The sequence below is a fragment of the Vidua macroura genome, chromosome Z (genome assembly GCF_024509145.1).
Source record: "Vidua macroura isolate BioBank_ID:100142 chromosome Z, ASM2450914v1, whole genome shotgun sequence".
Classification (NCBI taxonomy): domain Eukaryota; kingdom Metazoa; phylum Chordata; class Aves; order Passeriformes; family Viduidae; genus Vidua; species Vidua macroura.
The window spans coordinates 43,274,325-43,290,266 of NC_071611.1; the positions used below are offsets into that span (position 1 = coordinate 43,274,325).

Genomic DNA, 15,942 nt, shown 5'->3' on the forward strand with positions numbered 1-15,942 from the left:
CCCATGCTTTTGTATAGCTATATACAATTTTTCCTCAAAATTCTTTATGCAAATATATGTTTTTAAAACCCTCTGCCTATTTTACACCAGAATCTGCTAAAGAGTCTTCCATAATTCATCATTTCCACCCTTGGATTATTATTTTTTTATAACCATAAGACTCGAGTCTTACCTACTCTCTACTGGATTAGTTCTCCCTATACTTGCCTTCATTACTATACTCTGTTCCCACTCCTATGCCTATATTTTCTTTTCTTTTTCACTTGGTGTATAAATGACAAAAAAAAAATCAAATTGGTACTGAGTAATTAAAAGGAAAACACCTTTTAATTGGTCACTGAGATAGAGTGAAACAAATTTCATTGAAGTGAAAAGTAAAAGCCTTTATCACCAAAGGCAGAAGGTTTTCATTTTCACAGGATAGGGAACCTAAATTCTGTTTTCAGATAATCTATCTAAATGTCTGAGAAACTGGTAGAAAGATCTCTTTGTCAAACTTTCAGTTCCTAGGTTCTCCAGATGAGAAGCAGAAGTCAATCTTCTATAGTTGAAAAATTTAAACACTAGAATTACACACTAACAATATGCAAGTCAGAAATTTTAAATTTAAGTTTCTGTTGCTTCTTCAGGTTAAGCTTAAGAAGAAGTTTTATTCTTCTATTAATGTTATCTAGGGTCTTGACAGAAGCAGAAAAGATGAAACATAGTGTTGCCATGCAATAAAATACCTGAAATACCTATTCTTCTAAGTGTTTTTCAGTACTCATAAAGTATTAATTGCTTAGATAAAGGCCAACTGTATCTTCACGGAGTCCTGTGCTGATGTAAATTTTGTTCAGAAATTCTGATGAACAGCAATGGAAACCTGAACTCATTTTTACCCAGGGCATTTGCGTTGTCGACTGCTGATTCCAGTGTTGCAAGTACGGCTACAAGTGCTCCATGCGCTCCACTCCCCCTCCATATGCTCCGTGAAAGAGATCCGATTGATACAGTCTCCAGCCTTACACCACTATGTAAGAAGTCAACTCTTAGGTAAATAAATCAAGGCATATGCAAAACAATTCACTTCTCCACGAGCACACAGGAAGCACAACATAAACATTTGGTTCAATACATCATTTTCATATCAGTCAGATATATATTTTTGCCTAGCACTTTCCAAAGCTTTTTTATCTGTCCTAGTAAATGCAACAGCCAGAGACCTTTCCATGTTTCAGTGGCCAAGGAGCAGGTTCACTTCTTGTCCACAACCTCAAAAGTAGGCTCATTTCCAGTGAAGGATAGCTCCTTCATTGGAGGTATCCATACTTTGCTGTCTCCATTTTAGATCAGGTATTGCTTAAGAAAGCATTTTAGGGTCCAGTCCAAACCTATCGTAGGGATCATTGTCCAGCTGAACTGTGCAGATGATTACAACACAGTGTCCAGGGCTGTTCTCAGGACTTGCTTGGTTCAGCAGGACCATGACAGCATGACAGTTCCCACCAGCAGGAACTTCATTGTCCCTCATTATCCAGAGACAATTTCAATAGAAAGATATATCACAAGTAACAGAGAAAAAGAGATTTTATTCACCATTTGTATTCAAAGATAAAATGGATGCTTCAAAAAGCTGGTGCTGAGAAAGCCCAGAGAATTTCTGGCATTTATTAAAATAGTAATAATAAATTCAATGATCTTGCATGCATATATCATTTACCAGGAAAACTGCAATTTCTCACTCAAAAACTATCCAATCACTATTGTTATGCTTTGTAACCTATGTTCATATCTTGTACAAATCATCATAAAATGCAGAAATTAGTGCTTTATCATACTATACCAACTTAATATCTGCCCTATGTATTAGGAAGTAGAGGTATTTTCCAGCTTTAGAAATGATTCAATGATTCAGTAATTACAAAGCAGACAAGGATCACTTAATGCCATTAACATCAGTAATTTAATTCATATCTTTTTACCGTTTGAACTCTCAGTGAATCATTGTTACCAAAGGATAACAGACTTCACAAACAAGTTGTATTAATAGCAAATAAAAGGTCAGTAATGTAGTAGATAGACTTCGTCTCTTTTTAGAACACACTTCTGTAACTTTTAATGTCTGCGCTAAATCTTTATCTGGTAACCTTTTCACCTACAGTTTAAAACTGGTCCTTACTGATCAACTGAAGTTAATTTTCTCTCTTTAATCATCACATTACAATAAAGGCAAAATTATTCCACTTTTTAAAAGTCTTCTTGTAGGGTGGCTCCATCTTTATATTACATTTACAACCAGAAAATATAAATTTTATAATGCTCTTGGATGTTTCAAACCAGAAAAGCTCATATACATTTAAAGTTATTGCTTCAGATAAAATACAGATTTTTCTATCAAGATAGCATTTGCCCTCTGTGCAGCCTAAGGGATTTTTTAAAATTCTTGATTTAAACCCCAACCAAATAGTGTTGCTATGCAAATGATATTTCCATCACTTCCTAAGATCCTAAGAAGAGCACAAGGCAACAGTACTTATCTCCACAATACCAATAAAAAAAAAACCCAAAGCCAGTGATTCGTGTAACCTAAACCTAATCCTAGACAGATAATAAAGCAAACAAGAAGAATAATTCTTTCTTATCTTCTGTGATGTTTTGATGATGTATGCTTAGTTTTCTACTGCTATACATAAATAAGTTATCTCTGTTGCCTGGCTCAATGAGCCATTTAAATTACAATCAGTAATTGTGTGTAATCATTGTAAGAGGTTCTACTTTCTTATTCCATAGCATGGGCAGGTGAGTCTCAATGTAAAAATTGTGATATCAAAAAAACTCATGTCTCTTACTTTCCAGGTATTGACAGTATCAACTACAAACTTTATCAGAATTAATATAAGGAAGCAATTGTCATTATTTTAAAGATATGAACAGAAATACAACATGGTTTTCCTTTAGCATGTTATTAGCATATTATGCGAACATTTTATATTAATTGATTGATTTGATTTTAGGAGAATGATGAGAGTCCTGGTGAATGTAATATGACTCAAAGAGTAAATCACTCCTGTGGGAAATGGCTGTCAGCACAGTATCTTGAAAATCCCAAGACATATGTATGTTCTTTCTCTGTTTTCTGTTTGAGGCTATTTATATTAATTTACAGATATATACAAAGAGTACAAATAATTTCAACTGGAAAGCTCTTGAAGGACAATTTATCTAAGTCTGATTGGGTGATCATTTAATTTGTCTGTGATGGCTTGCTTTTAATGGGATTTATCACTCTTTTACATGCATGGGATTACACTCTTTTACATCATATTTATTGATAAAACTTATCCTGAAACGTTTTTACAACAATCTGTATCAGTTCCTTCAAAAAGACTATTTCTAAATCTTAAATCATAGCTGAGAACTCTGTATCTTTGAAAGCTTAAGTTTCTATTTACAGTTGGAAGAGCAACAATTGCATTTGATTCATAAATATGACACAAAATGTGAAGAATTTGAAATAAAACAGTGTAAATATTAAAACATCTGTCTCTTTGGCTAACCTTTTTTTAATTCACTGGTTTTAGGAAAATGTTCTTTTTTCATATCTATATTATAAAATATATCATATATAACACATTCAATTGTACATAGCTTATTTTTACGATAATTGAGGTAAATAGGAACTTTAAAGAACAGAAAAGACTTATTCAGTTTGTTTCCTTAAATGTTAGATGTTTGGTATAATTGATATTGCTTTTCCACCAGAGGCATACCTTTCCAGTGCCACAATCTGTTCCATCCATTGGTGGATCCAGTTTAGTTTTGCATTCCTTCTCACTTTCCACCTTACACCACAACCCAGTGCAAATGACATGCTGAAAACAAAACAAAGAATAAGCATAAAATCTATCTTATGCAAAATTACTTTCTGCATGCAGTCCACTAATGTTGTCTAAATTTACTAGTTTGATGGTACTGAAATACATTTAAAGACATATTAAACATGCAAAAAACCCCTAGTGCGAGTCTGCTTAGACTTTTATTAATTGTGCTTCTCTAGGACTTCCAGGTCCCTCTTGTTTGTGCTACCCCAATGACTGCTGCTGTCATGCTCTTTAATAATAAATAATTCCTCTAGAATTCATTTATTACTCTAGGAAAATAAAATTCCAAAAGTTATCAGACCAGATCTCCACAAAGGAGGACAAAGGAGCACAAAGGATCCCCACAAAGTTACCTGACAAATGAAATATTTTTACTGGAAAGAAGAGAAGGGAGATGACAGGGGTGCAAGTCAGCAATGAATTTTAGAAATGAAAAGAAAAGCCCTCTGAAGTATCAGAACAAAAGAATTTTTACTTTACTCAAAAGAAAGCCAAGCCTTGCAGGATGCTGGCTCACATTTCCCAAATTTCCCTGGCAGCTTTCCCTATTTTTTTCTCTGAAAAGTCCTTCTTCTCCCATGATTTTCAGTCAGGACTGCATTCTCCCTGCTGTCTGCTCCCCCTTAACAATAAACCATGTGGAAGTGAAGAGAGGTCATGTGGGGCTGAACTGTGGCCTGAGTATTACTGCATATGCACAGTGATCCTCCACAATGTATATTGCCCAAAGAGGGGCAAGAAGGATCAGGGGAGGCGTTGCAAGCAGGATAAAAGATAAAAACAGCTGGGTTTTTTAAACTAGGGCTGCCAGAAGACCTGCTTTTTCTGCGTGAAATGATTTGTTATATTGTTACACCCAGTAAGAGTCTCTGTGCCTTTTATAATAGGCATGAAAAACTTGTCATAAATCTTATGCTACCTTAAAAAAAGACTACAAACAGACAAAACACAATTCAACAAAAGATTGACTTTGAACCAAGGAACAGGGCAGTTCCATCAGGAGTCTTACATGTAAAAATGTCTGTAACATCAGTTATCAAAAAAAGAAAAAAAGTCAAAGATTGTAGAGGTCTGAAGCATTGTACAGAAGCATGAGACAGGATGGCAGCAGTCAGACTCATTCCTGACTCATTCTGTAACAGTTTTTTCTGAAGCTGAGCTAGCAACACAACAACCAACTTATGTATCCCTCCAAAAAACAGCTATGGAAGTTCTATCCTGTTGCTGGGTAATTTTAGCAAGCATTTTTCAAGTAACAAACTCTCATTTCTGTTCCTGTTCATTGCTTTTTAAACAATGTAGATGATGACAATAGTAGATGAGATAGAGTATCAGATGTTCATGACAAAGTAGGAAATGAAAGACATACTGTTGGTAGCACTCAACAGAAATATATGTTAATTTAATTGTCCTAATTAATTTTTTTCATATCTTTAAATCCTTATTTATGAGTGAATATAATGAAAGAAAAGCCATCCATATTTATCCAAGTTTTCAAAAAATACTGGCAATTTTTTTCCTGTGTCATCACAGTTTTAAGTATATTATTCTTAGTTTTTTTCCCTAAACACTTAGAGATCAAAGGATCATATGCTTGATTTCACTTGTATATGATTGCAGAATGGCTTACAACAAACAGCTCTTTACAAATCTAGAAACAATTCTTCTTAATATAGAGAGGCATTAAGTCAGATTTACAGGGTTTTGGATATTTTGGGTACCTAAACACAGAGACATACTTCAACCATGTAAACTAAATCAAGAAAATAAAATCAACACCCTTTGTTTGCTAATGTATGTTTTATACATCTACATATTTCTATAAATACTTGTATACCACCCCTCTTCAAACCATGATCTAACTTCCCCAGATAGAAATTACTTTGGGCTTTAAGTGAACTGTATTCTAAAAACACTCACTTCACCAACTGCTAAAATAAGTACTCAATATTAACAGACTTTAATATTCCCCAAACCCAAGAAAAAGGAGGTATGGAATTACTAAAATTGGTGGTTTACATGTAAGGTGTTTTTTTTCCTGGGCTTTTCATTTCAAATCACAAATAGATTCTTTAGTTACTGTTCAGAGTCTGTTTCTGTTGCAGAGATAAGAGATATGGAGATTACTGTCAGCATCTAAGTTCTGACATTTAAGGATTTCTGTATAAGGCCAGGGAAAGACCATAACACATAATATGCGTTTTTCATTAGCAACCTGCAATGAAGCAGATCCAGACTGATTTGAAAGCAAACAGAAATCTGGAGGAGAATGTGGATTTTACAGTTACTCCAAAATCAGGGCACAGACTTCTACACCAGGATTTTACTCCTCTAAAAAGAAACTTTCTTCAGTCAAAATACAGATAGCTAAGCTAACATTCACAGAGGTTTACCAGTTATCTATTATAAGTACAGTTCAACAGCCATTACAGCTTTCTAGATGAGCCAAGGGAAGGAATAGAAATTGGAGATTAAAAACTTATAATTGTGACATTAGCCTATTCACAATCTGTAAAATATTTCTTTATGTGTACACTGGAAAACAAAATATTGCCAAGCACACACAAAGGACTTTTTTTTTGAAAGAACGTGTTAGTCATGAGTTTTTAACAGCAAAAGCTTGTAAAACAGAACATGGAAGTCACAATGCATTACAGAGGTCAGTCCAGTTTTGGAGTTTTGCAGGGGGTTTGTGTCTGTTTCTGTCGATTTAATTAAATTAATGAGGCAGGTCTATGTGAATCAGAATACATTTCCATTCATGTAAGCATACAGAAATAAAGTTCAGTTGAAAGGAATGACCAGAGACAGAAAGGGAATTTTAGAATAGTATTTGTGCAAGGTCAAGTTTGTTTAAAATGTGGTGATTGAGACAAGGACAGATATTTCACCAGGACTGTAGCATTTCCATTACTTTTCTCTTTTTTGTTGTGATCTTTCCCTGAAATGCCTTAAAAATCACCATGAAATATAACCAGTCTCCTACTTCTTTGCAAAGATCACAGCTGTGTTATGACAAGAACTGTTTTAGTGGAACTGACCAGATAGCATTCACATCCTGGACTTTAATCTTAAAATCCGGTATTTAATATTTCAACAATTGCATTAAATTGTCAAGTTTTACAATCCTGTTTAATCAAGAACTACTTCTGGGCCATGATCTCACTATCTATTATGTGAAACAATGTTATGATCTAATTGATTCTTGCATGAGACATCATGGGCATAAAAGCAAACTTGGCTCCCTTACAAGGTAAGCATGGAGACACAGTATAAATCTTGAACCTGGAGATTCACTTATTCTTTTCTAGGGTGTAAAAATTTTACGTAGGATATGAAAGAAAAGGTCTTTGAAATGAAGATGAAAAGAAAAAAATAAAGTCATCATTTATGACAGGGGAGAAGACGGGCTACACTTAGGAAAATGCAGGAGTAGGAACACAGTGGTTCCTTCAGTTCTTTGCTTCATTCATTAAATTAAATAATAAAGAGGAATTCTTGATAGCAAGATACTGCATCGGTCGCATTTTTCAGAGGTTGCCATGTAATGCAACTGTGAATGCAGTCCTGAAGTACCCCTTAGCAATAACAATTGTAGAAAATTGTATCTCAGCAGAAATGCACTATTGATTGTACCAGAGATATTTGTAGAATTAAGATTACTTTTCATCATTATTGAATTGTTTTCTTAGTTAAATAGCTGTTCTATACAAACACAGTTGCTTAATGTAGAACTGTATGGAACTCTATTCATTAAATAATCTTCCAGTCTCAAAAAACATAAGATTGTGACATAGTTCATAATTTATTTTTTACACAGTTTTACTGAAGTGCATGAACTGCTCAGCAAGTAGAACATGTCCAAAAAATCCTGGGCTATAAATTGTTGGATTTACTGACATTTAAATGAACCTTCAAGGAGCACGTTTCTCTCATTTCCTGGCTTGCGAACAACAACTATAACCATAATAAACTTCCAGTTACTGGCAGAGTAGGACAAACTATACAGAGATTAAAGGAAGTAGTCTGGATATCAGGGAATATTCAGTGATTACCTATGCATAATTAAATAATTATTGTAATAAATTAATACAGTAACTATGCAATATGTAATATGTAATAATATGTAATATGTAATATGTAATATGTAATATGTAATATGTAATATGTAATATGTAATATGTAATATGTAATGAAATACCGCATTCAATTTAGAAAGGTATTCTAAATGTTGATTTCTCCAATGGCAGCCATAATAATTTGTACAATCAACACAGAGAAATTTGAGTCATCTTCATATTAAGTAAAATGCAATTATTTGCAAGGTTAGATTCAACATATTTGTTACTTGTATCTAACATATTTTTACTTCTGAAGAAGATGATAAAATTAGCTACTGAGTAACTGTGCTTCACAGTTAGATGATGTTGGTGTTGCACAGTCCATGTGCTAGAACTCATGAAAGATTTCTGGAAAGTTTAAATGGTTTGGTTCTAGCCGAATTCCAGTGGTAACTTTTTTTTCCCCTTTCTTTTCATACATAGGAAAAAAACATGTAAAAGAATGACAACTTTCTTATCCTCTGGGCTGTACTCTATCCAACTGAGTTTCCCCTTCACCATAGAAATATTATTTCTATTATTTAGAAATTCTATATCTAATTGGACTAGCAGTAAACTTCCATAACAAGTGCCTAAGCTTTCTGTAAGTAGCTCTTCATGTCTAGAAACTGAGAATCAAGTCTCTTGAATTTTTTTTTTTTTTTTTTTTTTTTTGTTGGGAGGAAGTTAAGAGTGTAAATTTTGCTTCCAGATAGAAGAACACAGAAGAAAACCAACAAGGTGACTTTACCGAGGTTGGGAAGGAAGCTTTGGAAAAATTCTTTTCTACTCTCACCATGTTTTCTCAATTTTGTCCTTAGTGTCATTTATTCATTTCTAATAGATCCAAGGTTCTTAAAAATTCATTACAGTAATTTCTTCGTTCACTATTTCATTATACAATTTTCAGTTTAGGGTTACCAGTTTTGCAGATGATTTTGGAAAAAATGCAGAAGATTCTTCCCATTGCTGTCTTCTCAGCAACTGTTATTGGGCTGTCTTTTTTTAACTGTTAAGATCATAAGGTCATCAAGTAACACATTTGGTTTTATAACAAGAACTAAAATTAAATTGCAGTTTGTCAGGAAAAAAGCATAGTTGAAACAAACATAGGCCTTTTGTATTGTCCTGCATCATTCTTATGTTCCTTCTTCACAGCAAACTTGGATCATACTTGGATTATAAAGATTAAATTACAAGGTTAAATTTAAAACTAATATTTAATAATATTAAATAGTCTATTAATACTAATATTTAATATTACAGTAAAGTTGTCAGAAAATATAAAGCAATGATCCCAGAGGTAGGAAAAAGCAGACATATTTATTTATCTGAAAATAACTGATTTAGCTGAAAGGTGTTCTCTTACACAAAGAATGTCAGAAGATGATTGAAGATGACTAGAAATGGACAATTAGCTATGAGCACCTACAACCTAAGTAATCTCTGTGCAAACAGTTGAACACCACCCTGGTAATATTCACTGAATTTAATTTCCTAATGTTTCTAAATAAGAATGTAAGCCAAAGAAGCCTCAGAGTTATGATCTCAAAGGAAGAATATTTACTGAATCTATGAAAAAAACACAACAGGCATAGGACAACTTGACTATCTGAATTTAAATACATGAATCAGAACAAAACACAAAGGTAATAAGAAGGGGATTTATCCAGACAAATGAAAACCATATAAAGGTATTATGCAACAGTAAATCTTGACATTTGTCTCTTTCTTCAATTACTTTTGAGAATATTTAATCGTTAAAGAAGATGCACAAGAAATTCTAAACTCACTACCATTTTCTTGTTCAAAATAGGCTTCTAGAGAATGAAAACAAGAAATTACATCCTTCAGTTGAAAGCAATGTACTGAAAAGCAAGACACAGGTTGAAATTCATAAAAAAAGCACTTGGAAGCAATGAAGAATCTTTGTAGAATTGTGACATTGAGATTTACTGTTCATATCCAGAGTAAAAATGTTTTCAATAAGACAGCTAAAACAAAATCCATTAAACTATGTATTATTTTTCCTTTTCTCTTCAACTATCCCACTCTCAGCATGCCTTAGTAGTACATATACTGCAATGTTTCCTTTGAGAATCTTTTAGATAAAGACTAGTTTAAGGAAAAGTCTCTGAAAAAATAGTACTATGTCCAAACTGAAAACAGAAGGAGAACTGAAGAACTAAAGGAGAAAGGAATTATGTTTTCCTGTTTAGTATTCCTAACCTTTTCAGGCTATCTGCCCACTGATTCTGAATAAATTTTATTTCACAGTTCCTCTCATGCCTGCTCCATCAATCCATACTCCATGCTCTTTACATAATTGTATATCATCTTTCCATCTTGTCTTGGTTAGTGTCTTAAAGGCATCAAATATATTTAGTCTCTCCTATTGATGTTAAAAAAGGTTGACTTTTCTCTGTAAAAAATAATTCTTAAACTGCTTCTTCAATCAGATGTCTACTAGTATGAACTCATAAAATTTTATGAAGACCTGTTCAATTTTGTTAACCTGTCTTTTTAAGGCTAATATATAGTGACACTGCTTCACACTGGCATGAAGCAAGGTCAGCAAGCTGACTCAAATACTGGAACTCCTCTTGTCATGGCACTGTACAGCTCCGCCTGGGCTCAGAGGTGCAGAGAGCCCAGTTAACACCACTATTACTCTTCCCAGTTTGCACAGGCATAGCATAATCTTCTGAAGGTCAGAATAGATGTACAGTACCCAAGCCATAATAAAATGGAACCTAAATAATAAATTGCAAATATTCCACTTGCTGCAACAAGGTGTCTTAACGCTATGATATCTTATGTTTCTAAAGTACGAGGGAAGTATCAATAAAACATGCTTCAGGATCTTCAGAAACCTAAAGCAAGACTTACAAGATAAACTAATGAATATGTGCATATTAATTTTTGGAAAGCAAGCGTAAAATCCTTACTTCAAAGATATTATAATCTCTTTCTATCAAACATATGTACAAAAGCTACTCTTACACAAAAACTAGATGGTAGATGCATTTTTTGAAGTACAGACATAGCCTTACCTGCATTTCTTGGCAAAAGGAAGCAGTTGGTCCAAAAAGAATCTGACACTGCTCATCTGCAGTGTACATCATTCCTGGGAGCTTAGAGGGAATAATCACAGAACTGAGGCTCTGAGGATTTGTCTGTACCAGACAGTTACTGGCCTTTGACCTGGTAATATGCAGAGATTCATATGGTGAGAAATCCAAGGGTTTGATTGCCATGCCAACTTAAACTTGCATACAGCATTCAAAGTGCATGGACAACTACAATTTTCTTATTCATCAGCATTGGGCTGCTGCTCATGTTTAAAATGATATGGCCTGCTTCTTAAAGTTAATATGTTCTGTTATTGTACATTTGCAGAAAGACAATATAATTGATCAGCATTTCAGAAAAGTGCTGGACAACATTTTAGCATAAAATTTACTCAATGGATGAAGGTTTTGGTGGCCAAACATTTCAGTACACAGCATATGAATATATAGTAAACATAGTGGCATATATAAAATTTCTATAAAAGTTAATAAAAGTATAATCATGTACAATAAGACATGAAAATATAAAAATCTACATAATTGCTGAAAACATATTTTAATAAATCTAATATTAGATTGTGATGATTTAAAATATTTTGATGGATTTTGCAAAAAAACTTATTATTTGAAAACAGTATTTCAGTATATTAATTGCATCTATTTCTAAATGACATATAGTAAGAGTTCTTCTCTTGAATATACCTGAGAAATCTTTCCAGATCTTCTCTGCTGCACTGAGACCATGAAACATCCCCAAGATTCTGTCCTTTAATCCATTCCCCAGACATGATATGGACACCATCTGCACAGGATGGGTGGTCATTGTCATGGTTTATCCCCATGCTGAATTTTGAAGTTTTTAAAAACAAAACAGAGTGAAACAAAGTAGCAGGTTGTTTTCAGAATTTTTGTAAGTTAAAACTCTTGCAAGGGCTGTAAATAGCTCATATATATTACATGTGGGAAGCCCCTCTTGATTATTTTTTCCATGGTATCTTTCATAGAAGTGCATGGAACTATGTGTAGATGACAATTTTATAATTAAAGATGGAAGTGGAGCTGCATTTATTTGATAAGAAATATTGCATTCTAATCAGTTCAATACATATTTTGGACAACTTTTTGAATTTTCAGAACTGCACAATTGCAAGTTTAATGAATACTATTTCTCTTGTAAATGGGCAACATACTCTTATTTTTTAAGATCAGTGAATATTTTGGCAGTGATTCTATCTTCATTCTATATGGAACTGATTGGTTGAAATTTTATAGAATACTAAAATGATCACTACTTTGATGTGCAATTGTCTCTAAAGAAAAAAAACCTAAATGTGTTTTCAATCTCTTCTTAAAAATAACACTGATGAAGAAATTAAATTGACTTTGATTATTAAGACTTAGCATCCTTATGCTCCCAGTGAATTCTCACATTTAATCACTGCAATGAAAAATTCTACTGAACATCTGTGTTGCATCCTGGATTTGGGTTCAGATTAGGGGTTCTGATTTTTGTTAGTTTGCTGGTTCTGTGTACCCTCATGCATCCCCCATGTTTCCCCCCCCCCCCCCCGCGGTGGTTAGCTCCAGGCTGCCTGCCATGGGAGCTCCCCCCTGCCACTCCCGTGGCAACTCCCTGCCCACTCTTGAGGATTCTGTGTCCATCACCCCATTCCCGTGATCCCACTCGCCCCAAAGCCCCATGTCCGCCCCGCCGTATTCCCGTTGGTCGCTGTGGTCCACGTTATCACCACGGCGTCTGTATTCATTGGGCGGGAGGGCTCCCGTCCTCCCTCTCCCAACCCTATATCATCCCTCTCCCCCCCCAGTGCCACTTTTGTCCATGCAAGGTTGGGAGTGGGCTGCGGCTTCTCCATTGTGGCTCTCGCGGCCAATAAAGCATCCTGCCGCCAGGCGGATGGATTTGGACATTTTCCCTGCCTCTTCATTTCCGCCCTCGTGCTGACGGCAAAGCACCGCTAGCCCACCCCGGAGCACGGCAGCAGAAACACCCAGAAATAGCGGCAAGCACTGGCCCCGGCGAGAAGCCAAGGCACCCAAGCTGGGCACTCGGGAGCTGACTGGGGCTGAGAAAAATAACGCACTGCCGCTCATCTGCTTGAAGCTGCTGTTTCAACTGATGACTCACTGTCACTCTCATTCAGAATTAGCAAACAGAGAGGAAGAAGAAGCACCTAAATAAAACTAAGATTTTCAGAATCAGCTAAGTGGATCATGCTTGACTGATATTACAAGAAATAAATACACTCAGCTGTTTTTGGAGATTTACAAATGGGTGTGAGACTACTCTCCAGAGTATTGGATTTAAAGTAGTGCTGGAATTTTGCAGCATTACTCTACCCTGCAGAAAAGCAAAACTTCAGGTTTAATAAAACTCTATGCCTTGTATTGATTCTTTCACTTACAGACTGCAAAAACAGAGTAAGTTTGCTGTGTCTACAAAAACTGGAGTACATTGTGGTTCTCCTTATTTCACCACCTCACAGTGGCAGATGGCAAAAAAAAGTCTGTCTCCCAACACTTTTATTCTCCACTCTATCCGAAAATCCCTTCATGAATCAAATTATACATAAATTTGCGATTTGCTTTACCTTGTGTTTACTAATGAAATTAATGGAAATATCATGTAGGGTTTTACCTTGCCTATCTCTTGCCTATCTACCTTCCTCTGTCTCTTACACTGATGTGTACACTTCACACTCTAGAGCACTGGAACAGTGGCTTTTGCATAAATTGGATAATTTTGCTATCTGTAAACCATATAACTGAGGCACGCAAATGTGTCTGACTCTGATTTTGGCCTCTGTCTTTTCATGACCTGCCTGAATGGCACAACACAACTACACAGAAGTGCCTCTGCATTTGCCTTACGTTCTTCTTGCATGCCTCATATGCAGAATTCAAGATGTCTCTATCTCCAGAGTTATTTACTCCCATAGGAACTGTGGAGAAAGACACAGGAAAGCTGTGGATATTTAACCTAATGGACTACGTAAGAAAAAATTTTGCTCACAGCTTCCTTATTGCAAAGTATTAATTTAAAAATACTCATTTGTCAGTATCATATAGACTGTAGGATTTTAACTAAAACATTTACAACAAAAATCTTGACAAAATTTATTATATAGTTCATGGCTCCCAGTTATGCAGAGTGGAATCAACACATTTATATGTTATTTTAAATATTTTTAAGACAAAAATTACACCCCCCCCCTGTAATTTCTAATTATGATTATTTCCCTTCACTCTGAAAAACAATTCTTGAAGTTAGACTTTGTCACAAAATATTCTGTAAAGTCAGCCAGAGAAATGTGTGGTGACCTGAACCATGATCTTGACTGTTTCAAAAGACCCTAGCCACCATTGCATACATATATATATAATATATATATTAGTGTATCCCTCTTTTTCCAATCTACTACCACAGAAACATTTAATAAAGTTTATTAGCACAAGAATTCTGAAGAAAACATTGTATTTTAAAGCATGAAGTGGTTAAAACTGTTGTACTTATAACAGCTGTGTTTATCACTACATTAAGCACTAATAAAAAACCTAATTCCAATAATCTTCCAGCACTTTAGCTGTCCATACTTTTGTGACAGTTCTCCTATCTTGCCTTAACATTCAACTGTAGTTCAAAATATCTGTACTAATCCAATGGAATTCATTCCTCAATTCTTTTCCACCTCCAAATTAAGTACACATAAAAAATCCAGAAAACAGTAAGTGCAAGTATTGAAACCTTTGCCTACCTGAATGAATAGGTACTCAAAAATGCCTATTCAAAAGGCAAATACACATTGTAAGTTAACATCAATTAACTAAATTTCAGGACAATATCTGAGAAGTAAGCTAAAGAAGCAACAGAACCTGCTCTTAACAGAACCTGCTCAGGAATGTTTTCTTCAGTGAGTGTTTTTGATCTCTTCTGTAGCATGGTAATGGCTGCATATTTTTATCTGACGTAGTATCAATTACAAGACCACATAAAAGTCAGTGTGCAGCACAACTGACTTCTGATTTCATTCCTCACATCACATTGTGTGTAGTGAAAAAAAGAAGCTGAACAGTCTTATTCAACATGAGAGTAAGTAGTGTAAGCACGTATACCTACTTCTCCATTAACAATCAAGGATATAACATTGCTCAGTGCTTGCAGTGGTGGTCATGATATTTTCTAGCCCCCCCTTGCTGCACATGAAAGACATAACTACATCCTTTCACTGATACAAAGGTACCACAGAAACATGTCTGTGTAAGGTGCTGTTCTGTCTCTTCCTATAGAATGAATGTATTATGACAGCACTCAGCATAGTGCTCCCTCTCCTCTTTCCCACAGCTGTGATCATTCAACCTCATACAAGAGTAGAGCAACACCATGTGCATGTGGGAAGAAGACAAGGAGTTTGGGATTATAAGATAACTTTGTAATAGCCTGAAAAGACACAATTAACAAAGAAGACAGTGCTGTATTTTAACAAGTAGTACTTCATGTCTATATATAGAAATAAATTATATTTTTAAGAAAATAAATGGTATTTATTTGGTGTTGCATAAAAATGCTCTACCCATTCTGGTTAAAGGCTATACAGAGCAGATAAAATATTCAAGTCGGAAGAATTCTATAAAATGTTTTCCCTAAATAAAATATTAGCAATATTTAAGTTCACACTATGCAATTAAACTATATTTTAATAATCTCAGTTTTAAAGTATTTTGACAAAAAGACTTGGTCCAATAAACTCCACTAACAGTATAGATCAAGTCCACTGAAAAAAATGTTTTTATCTAAAAAAAACCCTAAAACTTGTTTAAACGATTTTTAAATGTGATACCATATATAAAACTGGAATAATTTTTGCAAAATTTTTAATATGCAAGTAGAAA

General features: G+C 34.6%; 1 protein-coding gene across 1 annotated transcript in view; it reads right to left on the reverse strand.

Annotated features, from left to right (window-relative positions):
- Positions 1-15,942, reverse strand: part of ADAMTS19 (ADAM metallopeptidase with thrombospondin type 1 motif 19) — a 140,255-nt gene that overhangs the window by 37,927 nt on the left and 86,386 nt on the right. The window contains exons 9-12 of the mRNA XM_054003270.1: positions 11,737-11,877; positions 11,017-11,167; positions 3,753-3,854; positions 882-1,012 (exon numbers count right to left, since the gene is read on the reverse strand). Of these exons, the coding sequence (XP_053859245.1) occupies positions 882-1,012; positions 3,753-3,854; positions 11,017-11,167; positions 11,737-11,877 (525 nt within the window). The remainder of the gene's footprint in view (positions 1-881; positions 1,013-3,752; positions 3,855-11,016; positions 11,168-11,736; positions 11,878-15,942) is intronic.